This window comes from Anas platyrhynchos, chromosome 3 (assembly GCF_047663525.1).
Source record: "Anas platyrhynchos isolate ZD024472 breed Pekin duck chromosome 3, IASCAAS_PekinDuck_T2T, whole genome shotgun sequence".
NCBI lineage: Eukaryota > Metazoa > Chordata > Aves > Anseriformes > Anatidae > Anas > Anas platyrhynchos.
Window position 1 is genome coordinate 26973093 of NC_092589.1, and position 17351 is coordinate 26990443.

Consider the following 17351-nt stretch of genomic DNA (forward strand, 5'->3'; position numbering starts at 1 on the left):
CACTCAACAGCTCCCTTCTCTCTGCAAATGTACACTGGCAGAGCCTTGTCCCAGCACTGAACCTGCCCAAACAGGCAGCTCTGGCAACCAAGCAGCAACTGTAGTGCCCGTGTAAAGGCTGCAGTCCCCAAAATCTTCCTTTACATGGCATTTCAGCCTTTCTTCTTATAATCAGTGCACAGTTAAATATGCAGATAAAATGATGTGGAGAAAATCTTCTTAATGCTGTCACAGAAGCAGGCTCACTAGAACATTCACTTACAGAAATGAAACAGCTTCAGAGCAACAAGACAGTTTATTTGATGGTTTACCTTAAGCTCATATCACTTATGCTAAGGTGAGAGCCTTAACTAAATACATAAGAAATATTACAGTAAGCTATAGTATAAGTTGAAGTAATGTTATTCAGAACCTCAACATGTTTTGTCCACAGCTTAGAAAAGTTTATTAAACTTTTTTTTCCTGTATAAAGTAGTTCTGCTTAAATAAGAGCAGATGTAGATAATACAGATAATATAGAAATAGATAGCCTGCCTTTTAATGTGTCATGTCTCCCCCGCACCACGTTTAGTTAAATATCACTGGATACCTGAATTGTACCTTTTAAAGATCTTAAAATAATATATACAGTGTTTTAAATAAAATTACATGAAAAAACAACACAAACAAACCCGGAGTCCTAAAGGCACATGTCTTCCTAAAAAATATCCAATTCTTACCTACACCTTAAGCACATGACATGTGACAGCCCTCTCAAAGAAGAGGCTAGGTCCCAGCACTTACTTTCCCGCTCCTTTTTCTTTAAGCGCTTTCTTCTTCGGTCAATGGAAGCCACCTCAGATTTTAAGGACAGGTAATGTTTCCTGATTTCCTGCAATTTTTCTTGAAGAACAGTTATGCGCTCTGCACTAGTCAGATTTTCCAAGTCAGCTGCAAATGAAACAACCTCTGTTAATTACTGTACTGCAGCACTTCCAAACGGTTCTGAACGCCAGTGAAGTGGGAAGTACTCAAATCTTAGTGACATGCTTTGGCACAGCAGACAGCAAATCCAAACATAGCAACAGCAACTGCTGTTTATTACCACAAACATTTGATTTTTTTTTTTTTTTTTTTAAGTGATACCACCAACAGATGCGCTTTTTTTTTTTTTTAATAAAGGGAGTAGGAGGAGAAAACGCATGCATTCCTCTCCATAATGCACTGGCAAATAAATAGAGACATATAATGAAAACACAGGGGCCAAAACGAGCTTTGAGTCTGCTGCTTTGAGTCCTTGCTAGAGCTCTGCTTGGTCTAATACACCAGGAAGGTCAGTTGTGCCTGACTTGCCTTGCTCAAGCAGGTTACAACAGGAATTATAGTAGCTGTGGGATGGTTCTAATCTAAACCCATGGCATATGGGCATAAGGTACAACAAGATCAGGTCTCTTCTCTCCCGTATCTCACATGGGGGGGACATGGACACCGGCAGCACAGGAGCTGCCCTCGGGCTGTTCCCAGCTGGGAACTCTTTCCAGTGTGGCGCACACCTGCGGGGGCACAGCCAGGAAGAAGCAGCTGGGTCCAGTCCCCTTCAGCCACAGGTAAGCCAAGCTGTACACACTCCATTCAAAAACATTTAAGAATCATTCAATATACTGTGGGCCATCTGAAGCCACATTAGTCCTCCATCAAAGGACCAAAAGCCACAACTGTACAAGGCTGTGGGGAGATGAAGAAAGCTCACATTCTGCAAATATCCTATGCCCTGCAGCAGCAGGAAATGCGTTAATAGCACTCCAAAATCCAACTTGTTTCCTGCCAAGCAGCGTTCGCAGGTGCCATGTAGCAAAGGTAGACAGGAAGGAGAAAAAGCTCTTAAAGTACGTTACACAAGAAAACTGCCCAATGAATCTCAGCAGGCTGAAAGTGACAATAGAGACAACATTACACAGTCCTGAAGAACTGGAGAATGTAAAGTTGGCTGTGAGGAAGAACTAGGAGAAACATTCTTTCAAAGTAAGAGTAACAGAGATTAAACTGTAAGAGTAAAATAGATTGCCAGACAGTAGAAGAAAATGTAGAGTCAGATTCTCTCAGCACAGAAATAGCTGGTGAAGGGGAGAGTTCCCTAGACATAAGAAACACTGCTAGCAAAAAAAAAAAAACAACAACAAAACTCAGAAGAAGCGTCTGCACAGTGTGCTGTACTAGCTCGTTCCTGTTCCTACGTTACATGAGGAGCAGCAGCCTTCATGCAGCCTGCGACTGATCACAGCAGAGCATAATCCTCTGAGAGCTTCAGGAACCTGACACATACTAAGGTCATCTGCGAATACTGAATGAGATGTTATGGATTATTTTAAGGAGTCGTTTAAATCACTCGTCATACAGCTTCAATTTGACCTTTAAAAGCAAAGAGAAAGTAACTCACACAATGCTCTACCCATCCATGGTTGATAGTAAGGAGAACAGTTTATTGCTGACTAGACAAACTCCTAGATGCTAAGAAAGAGGGCTAAAAATAAAGTTTTTGTTTTAATACAATACTTTTTTCAATTGTTTGCTTATTATTATATGGAAGAAGAGGGCTTAGTTATCTTGTATTTTGTCAGATTTCTTTTTTTGTCCCATTGCAAGTAGTGCTGCAATAGCATAAACAGGCTGGCAATGAAGAAGCTTCAGTGCACTAACAGCACTGAAGCTACTGCAATGTTTTTCAGATTGGTAAATGTGTGATCCCTTCAATGCTGTGCTCTGCACCACGTACATGTGTACCTGTAGCTGACTGTACACACTGCAAGTTCTTATTATTATAAACAGTAAATGTGCCCTGGTTCATTAGGGCAAAAGGGAAGGAAAAAAGTTACAAGTCAATCACTCAAATGCCTGAACAACAACTAGAGAATGAGGAGCAGAACAAGAAAGCATTAACACAAGCAGCACATACAGTGGGTAACATTCATGCCTGAGTGAGAGGTCAACACAGGATGGCAAGAACAGTACATCAGCGCAGAAGCCGTATCTAAAAACGGCATTGGAAAAGTGGGATATTTCAAGAAGTGCAATTCAAGAAGCATAGGTTGCAAGTATTGCAAGTAAACTGCAAGTACAATCGCAAGTAAAACAAAAAAAAATAAAATCAGGATTCGTGACAAAATTGAGCAAACTAAGGATAGAATAATTTTCAGGAAAAAAGGCAAAAAAAACACAAAACTTAGCAAGTCCTCTTATTCTATACTCCAAGACCACACTGGGCGTGTTTTGAAGAAAATACTTACACATTTGGAAACTCCATTTGTAAACTTTGGGCAAACGATTATTCTGTTCTTTGAGATCAGACTCCTTCTCTCCATTTTTCCCACATTTTCCTGGAGATTGTGTTCTTGCAGGTGATTTGGTTTGGTGAGATTTCATGCCAGTAGAAACTGATTTGGCTGGCTGAGACTTGGACAGACTTTCACCAGCAGATAGTTCTTCACTATCGCTGCTGTTTGCTGAAGAAACAAGATGACAGATTACAAAATAAATACCTTCCTGCCCAAAGCAAATCTTATCAGAAGCTATCCCTGTGCTAATTTTCATTAAAAATGAGTTTATCTGACTGAAATCCTTTCACCTTAAGATGACACAATCTATCTGATATAGCAGCTTATCACACAACCCTTTGCATCACAGATGCCAGAAGACAAGACAAAACAGGCAGTCATTAAGGTGGAGCCTTTCTAATTCTAGCATACTGTGAAAGCTGTGAAAGGGAAACCTTTCAGTCAGTTGCTCTGCAGGTAGATTCATAACTATTATGTGGACTTATGGGAACCAAAGTCCTGCAGAACTAGATACAAGTATCAGACTGTAGCTCCACAGCCACCCTGAACACTGACAAGGGTGTTGCTGAAAGCGTGTGCATGAACCTGGAGGAACATGGACAGATTTCTCAGAGGAAGATTCTTGCATAAGATCCCAGCTACTACAGGTTTGCATAGCAAAGATATATTCTACTCTGAGTGGTTCAAGACAGCATCAAACTTTTTCTTTAGAAGTACATCCATATTCATGCTGCCTCCACTAGAAAATAAGGCAATATTAATAAACTGCTTCTTAGCAGTTCAGCATGTCAGTGTAGGTGCAAAAATTATCCATGTATTTGCTGACACTACATTTGCTCCTTTTTCTAAAAAAAAGTTAGCAAGACTGATGATTATGTCCTACTTCCCGTTTAACTTTTTTTTAAAAAATAATGATTTATTGATATATGCAAAGCTCTATCCAGTTTTAGAGCTAATAGTTACAGGTGAGCAATCCTAGGGGGTGTGTAACACAAAAGAGAATAAACAATTGTCCTCTTCCTTAGCCTTAGTCACCTTTATTTATTTATATATATTTTAGCACTGACAACTTAAAAAATATATGACTAGCAAGTCTGAATTATGTAATGTTATCTATTAAAAAATCCTCAGATACAATGTTCTCATTTTTTAATTGCAGAAAAAGATCTTCAACTGACTGAAAACAGAAGAACCTGACCTCACACTAAGATCACCAGCTATAAAGCAACAGGCTCAACTGAACACTGTTTTCCAATGAAACTGCCCAAAGAATAGCAACAAAAGAATCCAAAAGATTAAATTTATGAGGAATGATTAAAAGAATGATGGGTTGTTTAGCTTTATAAAAGTAAATCTGGAGTGGAAGCAGGGGCAAGAAATAATTCAACATACATCTCGTGAAGCAATGGAATAAAATGTCGAGGGAAGCTGCACAATCTCTATCGTTAGGATTGTTTTTAAAAACATGTTCAAAGTAATATTTAATCAAGAGAACCTTATGCCTCGCTTAGTATCGACTGAAAACCTCTCCTGGTTCTTCTGTTCTTTATGATCTAGTTACCTACACGAGCAGCTTTATCGAGTATACCTGCAGTTTGCAAAAAGCGCTTTTTGCTTACAACTGACTCCATATTTTATCTTTTTATTGCCTTTCCCACAACAGTGCCTTACATCTAACAAAAAGAAATGCATACGTCTGCCAAGCACTGTGCACAGTACAAGGAACAACCCTAGCCTTGAAGTGCTTGCATCCTGACAAAGACACAGGTCAAGAAACAGGGATAAATTCACCAAATCAAAGGGAACAATGACAAAGATATACACAGTGCATTAGTTTCTACAAATTCTGTTTGTTTTGTTACTTTAATAGGTGGGGTTAAGGAAGGAAGAAAGATTACAGTAGAAGATTAGTGAAATGGAATGAAAATGGCCAAGAGAATGTGAAGGAAAGATCAATGAACAGAAAGGGTGGGTACAGTGAATACAAGAATCATAGCAGAAAGTACAGACTTAGTAGAAGATGTTAAAAGAAAGTAAATAAAAGAGAAAAAAGCTTTAAAATACAAAACAAGAAAACCCATCAGTTGTCCTTCTTGCTTTACTCTCTAGCTGACTGTTCACTGTTTTTTATTTTTTATTATTATTGACTAACAGTGGGATGAGACAGTAATTGATTTTTGTCTCCTCAACACGTATGCATTGGTCTGTCAAACAGCTCTGCATTTATTAAGCCTCTCTTCACCAGCACTGTAGTTTCTACTCCGATTAGCTTCTACAACTAAAAAAATTTTATGATTTACTGAAGACATAAAAGATGACAAAGAAAACAGAGCCTATATTCCTCTGGAGTTATTGATATATTTGTTACTGGAAGAGATATTAACTTGTAAAACACATCCTGCAGAAAACACAATGTATAGTTTCATCCAGGTCCCAGTCTCCCATCTAGAACACAAGATCATCATGCCACAAAAATTACTTGATTTTTTTTGCCTGTGGTAACAAAGACCCCAGTCCTAGCAGGTGTGAAATGCTAACTCTTCTTAGTCTTCCTGAGTTACGAGATTTTAATCTCTAAGAAATAGGCCCAGAAAAGACACAAGACATTTAAAAATACTTGAGCATTCAGCAAAAACAGTTTCTTCATTTAATCAGCGTTAAGAAATCTCTGATGAGAGAATTCTGTACTTAAAATACATTATATGTAATAAAATACATATTGATCTTATTTGGAGGCTTCTCCTATGATCCTTAAAAGAAACGACATCTCACTTCACACTGAACTGCTGTACTTACTAGTTTTACTCTTCTTTTTGTTGTTCACAGAAGATGTTTTGTGGCTTCTTTTCTGCTTTTTTGAGGAGCTGCCTCCTCCCTGAGCATCTTTAAGTCTCTTTTGGCCTGCACAGACTATAATTGAAAGAGGGAAAGAAAACAGTAAATACTCAAAGTCTCAGAAAAACACTTCAAAGCTTAAGTTTATAGACAACAAGGCAACAGTTCCTGTCTACACTTAAAACAGCTCACCTCTCTACTTATACTGAAAAGAGGAGGTAAAGGAAGATGAAAAGCAGATAAAATTTCTTGATTAGAGTACATATGTAAGATGATTCCAAGTAACTTTTTTCCTGTGTGCTATCAGAAGTTCTCCTGAACCACATGGAATATAATCAAGCATATTAAATGCCTACATTTATTTGAAAAACTTAAGAACTATTGGAACTAAAATGTCGATAGAAGTCTGTCACTCTTGAACACACTTGGAAGCTGTGAGAAAAAAATGAAACTATCATTTGTTATCAGTAATTACATTAATTGAATATGTTAAAAATCTTAGAAAATATTAAAAAAACGTAAGGCAACAAAAATAAAGCTACAAAAAAGAAGGCAAACACAAAAAAGGAAAGCCTACTGGTATTTGTAACTACAATGGGGAAAAATAGGAAAGGAAAATAAGAATTTTAGTACACCTGTTAAAAGAGCAAATTTTAGGACTTGTTCAGATGTTGTTCCACAACCTCCTGACTTGCAGTTAGAAGTGCCTCCTGTAACAAACCTTTTAAATTAAGAAACTGTAAGCTCACCCAATTTTCTAAAACAGCCGGCATGCTGACAAAGTCAGAGAGGAAGTCTAATGCATGTAGAAGTAATAACGTGCAATTGTGTACCCGAGTAATATTGTACAATAATGTTAAAGAAAACTTATAACAAGAAAAAGCTTCTGGATTTCATGTGCCAATCATTTCCTTTTATACCAAAAAAAAGTTGTAAGCCTACATATCGATAAATTGCCTGGCAAAGTATTACCGGCTTATTTATTGAGAGCTACAAATTCACCTCTTCCAAACTTTCTCCTCTGTTTAAGGGAACACATTGCATTCTTTCAAAGGAACAGTTCAGCAAAAACTGAACTGTTTTTGAAAGTGTACCTGTAGCTGACTGCACAAACACACTAGAAGAATCATATAAGTAGCACACCTTAAGGGCATCTTGAGAAAATTCAGTTAATTATATTTATCTCAGTCACAACTGAAACCTGTGGAGATGAAGAAATTACTTCTGCTATCTCAGGGTTATTTTCAGTCACATATTTTTTCCTTAGGATTAATAACTTGTAGGCAGGCTAACAGTTTTAAAAGCAACTGTACTCTTGATGGAACTATGAAAGAGCCACTGAATCCCATAAAAATAAAACTTTCAGATCCAGTCTTGAAAATAGTTAAAAAGCAGTTGGTACATTGATATGACACACAAGTATTAACAGAATTTAATATCCTTTATATTCTAGTAGTCTCAAGATGGCAACTTGAGACTTCAAAGTCATATCTGAAAGTGAAATATTGCTAATAAGGTCAATATTTGTGATTGTGAGTTTGTTTTGTGTGGTTTTTTTTTTGAAGATTAATTTATTAAAATGCAAGTTTGAAATGGCTGCCTAAGCAAGCAATGATTGGCACTATTCTTCCCCTGAAAAATCAGCTTAAAGAAAGTCAAAATTATATCTAAGAAAACTGTATCTTCTACTTGCAAGCAAGATTTTTTTTTTTTAAATGCATCCAGCTTGTTACAATAAATTTTTCCTACATGACGTGTTACAGTTCACTCTGGGCTTTTATAAACATTATTCTTATATAAACATTATAAACATTAATGCTATAAACATTATTCTTATATAGTTCACTCCTCATTAAAGCCAATAAATTCTCACTAATTGGCCAAGAAAGTTCCTGACAGATCCTTTCATTCACTAGGTAATTATGCCATTTTCACAGATTTGAAGTAGGCAGCTGGCTACTACTTCCTCCAACTATTTTCCAGCAGTGTAACCATAGCAGAATGAAGATACATCAGCAACACAAAAATGAGAGATGGTTAGGTTGAAGACACCTTTGTTTCCCCTTTTGTTTACCTTTCTCAGTATGCTCTGGCTCTGGTTGATTACTACTACTGGAGCTGACGCTGGCATCAAAACCTGTTGGAGAAATATTTCCCTCGGACTGGAGGTCTTGCAGCTCCCCTGCAACACTGTCCACCTCTATTGTGCTATCGGTTTCACTTTTAATGCTTCGTATCTCTTCTTGATTTGGTGGCAATGTCTCCGAGACAGTGACACTGGACTGATGCCTGCTGTCTGTTACGGTTACAGATGAAGGCGATTCTGGAGTTGTGGGAGGAGTATTAAGCACTGAGTTACTGCCACTGCTTGGAAATTCAACTTTCTTTTCACCCATCTCAGCTGGTTTTTCCTCAACAGGTTTAACGTCTGCACTAGCTGGCAAAGGTTTTTCAAGTTCCGAGCTGGGCAAAGAAATGTCTTCTTCTGCAAGAGTCTGAAGCTGCTCCTCTGCTGCAGCATCCTCAGGAGCAGCGTGCGGAGGGGAGGCAGCAGCTTCAGTGTCAGAGTCCGAGAACAGTTCCTTCAACGTTTTCTTCGGCCACTGTCCCTGAATACTTGACCAGACATCTTTTCGATCCTTTGCTCTGGTGTTCTGAAGTCTTTCATCAGAGTTATTTAGAAGCTTTATCCTTTTCTCTGCCACTTCAGAAAATCCTGAGTAGAAGGTACCTGTCCGTAAAGACTTCCTTTTCTCCTCTAATCCATTGTACTTTTTAGTAGGAGTGATTTTCAGCTTAGCTTTGTCTTCCTCATCTTCATCTGAGGAGCTGTTACTGCTGTTTTCTAAGCTAAGGGAATCTTTGTTTTTGGACTTCTCATCCTTCCTGTTAGGCGACACAGTCTTTAAAGATTCCTCTGTGACACAGTATCTTCGTTTACCACGTTTTACCTGTGGTTTTGCTGTTTTATCCGCTACCTCCCTTTTCACCTCCTTTCTCTTCTTTGTGGCTTCATCTTCTCCATCAGAGTCAGTATCTTCAGATAATTCTTCCATCTCTTTTCGCAGTCTTTCAGGAGACTTAGAACCTGACTTGGGCACTACTGCATCTGTCAGAGCTTTAGTTTCTTCTGGGAGGGCTGAACTGCTCTGTTCTTCTTTTAGACACAATTCATTCTTATCTTGGCTCACAGCTTCGTGTTGAGATTCCTCTTTGCCATCAGTGTGTACGTTCTGGGCACTTTGGTCATCTTCCTGCTCACTGTCATCAGAACTTTCAGAAGCTGGTTAAAAATAAAATTTAAAAAAGTTTGTCTTGATTCCTATTACAAATACTACTAGAAAAAAATAAAGAAAACTGTACAGATATGAACTCATCCTAAAAGCAATTCTAGTAGTACATGGTTTAAATTGTATACTAGAAAGACTTCACAGATTATTCTTGTTCTATTAGAATGTATAAAGGCTAAATTAGGAACCAGGAAAATTCTGTATATAGACCATCTCCAGGAATTTCTTCCAAGGAGGTTCCCTAATTTCTGAAGGGGTAGAGAAACCATAGAGGACAACAGCTTTCACTTAAATAACGTTGGTTATAAATTGATACAATACGAACTTCTTCATAATAAACCTAAACAGAAATTGAAAGAAGTGCCAAATCATGTGTTGGTTTTTTTTTGTTTTTTTGTTTTTTTGGTTTTTTTTTGGTAATGAGTTACAAATACTGCCATTGCATGCCCTTTTTCCAAAGTCCAAAACAGATTAAGAGTAAATTTTCCCTGAAGAATCCACAGTCTAAAAGGACAGAATAACAAAGACAGTGGAGAGTATATCTAACAAACCCATCTGGTAACCAGCCTGGAAAAATGAACTGAATGCAATAGCAAAAGGCACTTGCAGAACTATGTGGACTCTGAGAGGGAAGACAAAAGAGAGAAAATTCAAGGTCAGGAATAAAGAAACTGAGAAAAGAAAAAGATATAATGGAAAAGGAACCAGCAGACATGCTGAAAGGACACCTAGCTTTATTAATTCCACTTTTCAAGGTGAGAAAAATTCATGGGGTTTTAAAAGTTACATAAATCAGAACTTAAGAATTTAGAAATAACATAGGAAGCCAAAATGTTTTGCTGTATATCAAAGAAAAACACGGAGAAACAGAATGCAATTCTTAAGATTGTTAATATACACTGAATCCACAATACCCATTTTCAGAAAAGGTGAACGCTGCTTTTGTTCAAGGGTTATTTCTGAAGATGTTATAATGAAAGCAACAGCCAGACTCAGAGGTGTACAGTTGCATCATTTGCTTTACATCATCATTTACTGCCCCTTCAAAGGCAATTTTACAAAGTTTGAAAAAGTTTATATACAATACCTTGAAGCCCATTAATGATAGAAGTAATTTCTACTGATTTAACAGGAGCTTGCTCAGTGTTTTTGGCTTCAGCGCTGTCAAGTTTGGACCCAGTCTCAGGTGATGTGCTGGTGTGAAAGGGTGGTTTTGACAAACGTCGCAATTTGCAATTTTTAGGAGAATACTTCTCTTCCTTCTCTTTGTCAGTTTTATTCTGTGTGAATGAAAAGATAAAAAACTCTTTAATTTGAGCATACATCTTAACACAGAAAATAGTCAAGCCATGCTTACAGCTACCTTCAACATCCAACCTGAAAAGACAAGCTTTCCTCTTTATTGCAAAGCCTAGACATACCTTTCTACGACGCATGCTGAGATATTTATACCAAAGACAGGAACTTTGTCAATGCTACCAAAATAGGAAAGCAAACACAACCAGTGCTCTCGCAGCCACGGCACTGCAGGATGCCAGGCTGGGCAGTGACCAGTATGGGAGGGCAAGGTTATGACACCCCGCTCTGTCACAGGGCACAAGGAGTTCTAGAACAAGACTCAGGTTCCGGAGGTGCCACGGTGCTGGAGGGGAAGAGGAGGAGCACTGACATCTGCAGCGGAAAAGCTATCTTGTATCCTACTGTCCAAAGGATATATCATAACCTAAGCTTTAAAGGAGTGGCTTTTGAAAGAAATGCTGTGAAGTAAAATTGCAGTCACACACAAATGGCATAGTCATAGGTTTGCTCTACAGAATCAGGATAAGGAGCTCCTAAATTCCACCTCCCAGAGTTGGCTCCAGCACTGATGGATCCTCCTGTTTTAAGTACACACTTCAATCCCACAAGAAACATAGGGAAGAGAAGCTTCCCTTCCCACCCTCCAAATGAAAGAACAAACCTCAATGAAAGAAGTTTTACTTTTTACCATCGAGCATTTACCATTATGCCTAACAAAAGGTTAGGAATGCATGCGAGGTATCCAAGGTATTTAAGAATACCTTACACCAAGGCTGGGGGAGAACTGGGGAGAAAAAGGGAGAGAAGCTACCTTTATTTTCTTTCGATGCTTAATTTTTGGTACATTTTTGTCAGCTGGTCTCACTATCTTGTCTGCCTTTATCCACTCATCATACCTAAAAACAGAAAAAAAAATAACACATTTATGGTTTTAAGCAAACAACCACAATACCATAAAAGAAATGAATAGAGATAAAATGCTAGCAATATAAAAATGGAATTTAAATAAAGGCATCATTAGTATACTTCACAGTATGTAGAGCTCAAGCTAAGGTTCAATTCTTTATATGCTTGGACATCTAGAACAAAGTTCTCTCACACTGATGGGCAGAAGTCAAAGCTAGCACTTACGCAGTCTGCATCAATCAACAGGAAATCCATGTATATAGGTAAAACAAACCACCAGAAAGTTAATTCTGTATGGATCTCTAAGAGAAATACTTTGCATTATATGCTGTAAAACACTAACAACAAAATAAATTCTTACTACTATATAAAATATGACCAGTAACAAAGGCAACCCTTTCCAATCTGAGTACTGCCAAGTGATCTTTTGAGTAGCTGACACTTGGGAATCACTAACTCTTAACACTAATGCTTTTCAACTCATTTTCAGGTCTTTCCATTACATATCAGAATTATTCTAGACTATATACAACTGTTCTCTTATCTTCTAAAGCTGGCCATGTTAAATATAAACATCAGACAAGAGAAATATGTTATTAAGAATACACTTTACACATGGAACTGTACTTCCCAGTTTCACTGCATATTCCTGAGAAATTGCAATAATCAGTGCAAAAAAAAAGTAATTATCATTTGCTGTCCTACTTCAACTGTGAAATCCATAATTGTCTGAATAAAAAAATAGCTCAGTTAAAAATTAGTATTTATTCACTTCTGCCTCAGCGTACAGCCATACAGATTTTGAGCCCTTTAGGTAAAGATGAGAATGGAGGGGAAGAAACCAACTAACCAAAAACACACCCAGAGAACTAGCACAAAACTGAACATGACGCCCTCATGGCCATGCTGGTTTCCCAGCTGGACTTGACCACCAGTCTGATATATCATGGCTACTGACAAAGGCCCAATTCAGCTTCTGTGCAACTACTGCCAATTATATATATGATACAGATGAATAAATTAAAAAGGATTATTACAAAAAAAAGTACAAGTTCCCAACTCACTTTCCTGCATATTCTAAGTTAAGACCTAAGCAAGGGATCCCTTAAACTAAATACTGTATTTTATAGCTTAAATTCCAGACTATAATACAGAGAAAAAGGAACACCTCAGAGCATGACATAGAAAGGAGAAATTATAACTATCTTCAGAGTCCAGCAGTAGTCTCTGACAAACAGTTTTCCAAAACACTTTCTTTTTCCCTGAGCAACACCACCACAAATCAGGTAATTAACAGCAGCCCCTGCAGACTACAGCACACTGAAGTTACCTATACTCCTGCAGATGGAGGTGTAGTTGTACTCTTATACCAGGTGACATGTACGTAGATATGCTCGGATTTCTCACCAAAACCTACATGAAAACTCTTCAGAGCTAGGCCTGATGAGAGCAGATTCATAATCATGGCAGTTTCAAGTCAGGAGTTGCCATCTCAGATTTTGATGCAGTGACTCACACACCTCCTTACCACCAGACTACCTTTAATAACATGCAGCCTCATAAATCCTGAAGCACAGAACCTCTCAAGGACCAGCCTCACACCCACAAAGAGGAGCCAGCAGGTACATGTTTGTTGCATACAGGGTAAGGAAGGGGGCATACGGAGGGAACACTCTGGCCCCAGAACACAGTTAGCAAGCTGAGTTTCCTCCCATCCCACAGCCTTCCTAAAGGCTGGGGTGCCCTCAGATTCCCACGACATAAATAGATAGGGAAGGGAGGATGCAGCACATGAGAATGGTAAACTTTAAGGCATCAAGCCTGGTGACCGTTAATAAAAGCAGAAAGAACATAACCACAATGTACCACGTTATTTTAATGGTAGGCTGTGGATTTGGTATGGAAAAAACTATTTCTGTGAGACTGTGAGAAACTGTACTTGAAGCAATCTTTCCTCAAGTCAAAGACGTGCTTTCATAAAGGAACAATGCTGAGCAGACTGCAAAACGGATTTCACAATCCACATAAATATTAATATTTCATTAGGCCTAAATGCATACAGGAAAAGAGCACTGGGACTGAACAAATGCACAGAGCAAAGCGATTATTTTCACTGTGCCCTTTCTACCTCAGTTATGTTGCCACAATAAACCATTTGTTTTCTTATTGAAAACGCATACTGCGAGCGAATACAACCCTCCACGTGGGCAAAGCGTGGGTAGTACATGTACAGTGCTTCCAATTAGCCGCACTGCCTGCTCGGGCAGCAGCTGGGAGACCAGGGGCGTGCTGAAGTGGTGGAGGAAGGCAAATGCAGAGAAATCCAAGAGGATCTGTAGACACCACAGATTTTAAACATCACATACTAGAAGCAGTAGTCACAATGCATCTCAAGGAGCACAAATGGAAAAATCTGTGTTTGTGACGGTGACAGCTCCTGGCCAGAATCTATCCTGCTCCGCTCCTTGCTGTGCCTGGAACAGCAGTCAGAGCCTGCGAGGAGCTCCAGCATTGCAGAAGCCACAACCCTGCTCTGGCAAGTCAGATGTCCACATTTCATTCCTCTGCATGGCACAGGCTCCCTTTGCTGCACACACGTCAGTTGCACACAGTTTGCCTAAGCAGTGACAACTGTCAGCAAGCCCAAACAGATCTTGCAATCAGAATGCATCCAAAGCCATAGCCAGCAGCCTGATCAAATGACAGTTTCCTCTACTTCATGGAGAAGCAACCTTAAAACTGTGCAGTGCCTCAGGTCCCAAGCTGCACCTGAACTATACACAAGTCAGACTCGAGTCTTTCTGTATAGAACTGCACCTTATTAGAAGAGAAAAAATCAGATCTCTCATTTCACCACTAATCTTGCCTTAGACTGTCTGCTCACAAACCAAGAGAAAAACAGAAAAATAACTGAAGAAGTTCTTCAGCTCCCATTACAAGGAGTATGTGCTTCCCAAAGATCTGTTTCTTCTACATTTGCTTACCTCAGCTCCCAAAAACAAACAGCTGGGTGACAAAGGGTAAGGAGGAAAGATGGAGAAGTGCTCCTAAATGAGTTTGCGCAGAGTTGCTTGAAAAATAAATAAAATAAACCGTAACATATTCTCAGAGATGGCATAGTCAATCCTCCACAGCACTACTAGAGAGTAAACAAAGAAAAAAAGTGAACTTCCCCAGCCTCTAGGTTTATCCTAGCAAAGGTGCCACTTTGTCAGGAAGACAAGTGACCTCGAGGAACTAGCAAACCCCAGCAAGTTCGCAGAGAAGCTCCAGTCTATTGTCTAACACAGAGGAGTTACAAGTTTTTTGTTGGCTGCGATCAAAGAAATGAGGAGATGAGTCTGGTATCAAAAGCCTGGAGTATCAGACTAAGACTCCAGTTTTTACTTACTTAGTTTTTAATAAATCTCCTGCCATGCTCTCATGCATGGCTACACAACTTTACTTCCAGTGGTTGACTGTTAAGTACAAAATTTGTATCTTGGGAATGCTTCAACAAATCAAGACAAAAGTAACACTTTCATGTTCATATTTCTGAAGGAAATTAACAAAAAAGCTGAAAATAATAAAACTTAGTTTTAAACCTTTGGTATATTTAAGAAAAATTTATCTTATGTCGTGCCATTTGACGGAGTTAAAAAGCAACATAAACTCATTCTGAACATGCACCCTCTGTTTCTCATTACTGGAACATGCTGCAGAAGAAATTCATTTCAAAAGCTTATACAATGATTTTTTGCCTGCACTGGCAGCCAAAAACTAAAATTACAACAGAAGGAACTGGCACTGTAGGCTCCAGAGAAGTTTTAGTTTTGTATAACCCATGCGTAATTCAGAACATAACCAGCCCTCTTAGAAAGCAATAAAGTAGTTTATCACACGCTAACCAGAAGGCTCTCATGAGAAAATGTGAGGAGTTCTCTAACAGGGTAGAAATTTTGACCATTCCCTCTCACTACAAGTCAGGCCTCACTGCATGCTACCTTTCTTTACCTTTACTAGAAACACGTTATCACCTGGATCCCATTAGCTGACACGACCCTTTAGCATGAAGTGGTACAGCTATACACTGCTGTCAAACTCTATTCCAATTCCATATGTTCTAGGTACTATATTGAAAAAAGCTTCACAATGGTTAGTATCATTTGTTTTAGAAAGTTTAGTAAGATCATGAAAGCTACCAAAAGCTACCAAATTTAGCAAGTTTCATTCCAAGTACCCCAAAGCACGTGCATGCACACAACTATTCTGAATTCCAGACTGATACTGAAGTTACCTTGTGGTAAGAAACATCAGCAGTTAGTTAAGACTCTCAGGTACAGACCATTAAATGGTGTACTGATCAAAGGGGGAAATGGGAAAGTTGACTTTAAGGTATAGGAAGCTGACAGAATTGAGAAAACCCTGAATGCAAAATTCAGTACATCCCATGGCCTAATACTACAGCACTTGCTGCTGCTGGATGCTACAGATGGAGACTAGAGCTATAGCAAGTAAGGAGAGGAAGGAATTACAACCTACTCCAGGAAGGAATTACAACCTACTCCAGGAAAGCAGTTACTTTTCCAGGTTATGACCAATAGCCAAATCTTCAAGTTAACACATCATACAAGACTTGTCTTTCATACAAGACTAGTATTTCATAGCTAAAATATCTAACTGTTAACATGCTGCCTTAAGCTCAGACTTACTGTCAGGTAAAACAACTTGAATCTGCTTATCTAAATTAAATTAGCCATATTTAACAGAGCCCATGCACAGTCCCACAGATAAATGTCAACCACTTGTATCTCTTTCAGTGAAGAGAATCCTGTCCCCCAGCCCCTTTCGGAGGGCTCTTTTGGAACCCCAAGTAAGACCATAAATGCAAGTCCTGCTGCCAGGGGAAAAAAAAAACAAGCAACAAAGAACACCTTTTACCTCTCAAATGAGTACGAAGTTCACTAAAAATGCTTTTTTTTATTAAATATATCCTAGTTGTAGAAAGAATACCTCAAATAATAATCTGTGTATATATTTAGAATACAGAGTTAAAAAAAAACAATCATAATTCGTCCTTTAATAACCAGAATGCTGGGTTCTCCGAGATGAAGGCTCATTCTCAGCTTCTGATTTGTTCAGATGTAAAGTGGCACTGCTCAGATGAAACTCTGATCATCTCATCCCACAGCATGTATTTCATATTTTCTCAAAAAAGGAAAATAACTTCTGTTTATACATGAATTGCAAAAAAAAAAAGTTTTAGGGAATATAAAAAAACAAACCTCTTTGAATGCTATACAGTAATACTTAGTGAGCAGAGCATAAATTTCATCAATTTATGCTCCTAAGGCAAGTACTTTCCAGCAATGACTGAAGACCTAGTCTCTACAAATCCTCCCTCAAGCAGGCTGCATCTCCCCTAGTATCCTTATATTTTAAGGCTCAGGCCCACTATGTTTACAAATGCTGCCTGAAGTCAGTGTATGTGAAAGATATATTGATCTGCAGGAACATGATATGTAGATCAAAATTCTGCAAAAACATTGTTATCAAAATGCAAAATATCGAGATGTCACTCCTCAGCTGTGGCTTAGGTGGGTCTGGAAATCACCGGGCATAGATGCAGAGAGGTATATTCAAGTGAGGGAGAGAAGTATTATGCTTCTGTAACCATGACCTTTGCTAGCAGATTTTGCTAGCAGTGAATAAGTGAGATTTGTCCTGCCTT

The 17351-nt window shown here is 38.6% G+C and overlaps 1 protein-coding gene across 4 annotated transcripts in view; it reads right to left on the bottom strand.

Moving 5' to 3' along the window:
• The window catches only part of ARID4B (AT-rich interaction domain 4B), an 86511-nt gene that overhangs the window by 2038 nt on the left and 67122 nt on the right, over positions 1–17351 (bottom strand). For all 4 annotated transcript variants that reach the window (XM_038176159.2, XM_027453752.3, XM_072035581.1 and 1 more), the window contains 6 exons: positions 11547–11631; positions 10524–10716; positions 8221–9429; positions 6108–6221; positions 3264–3479; positions 784–930 (listed from right to left, as the gene is read on the bottom strand). In XM_038176159.2, coding sequence (XP_038032087.2) covers positions 784–930; positions 3264–3479; positions 6108–6221; positions 8221–9429; positions 10524–10716; positions 11547–11631 — 1964 coding nt within the window. The remainder of the gene's footprint in view (positions 1–783; positions 931–3263; positions 3480–6107; positions 6222–8220; positions 9430–10523; positions 10717–11546; positions 11632–17351) is intronic.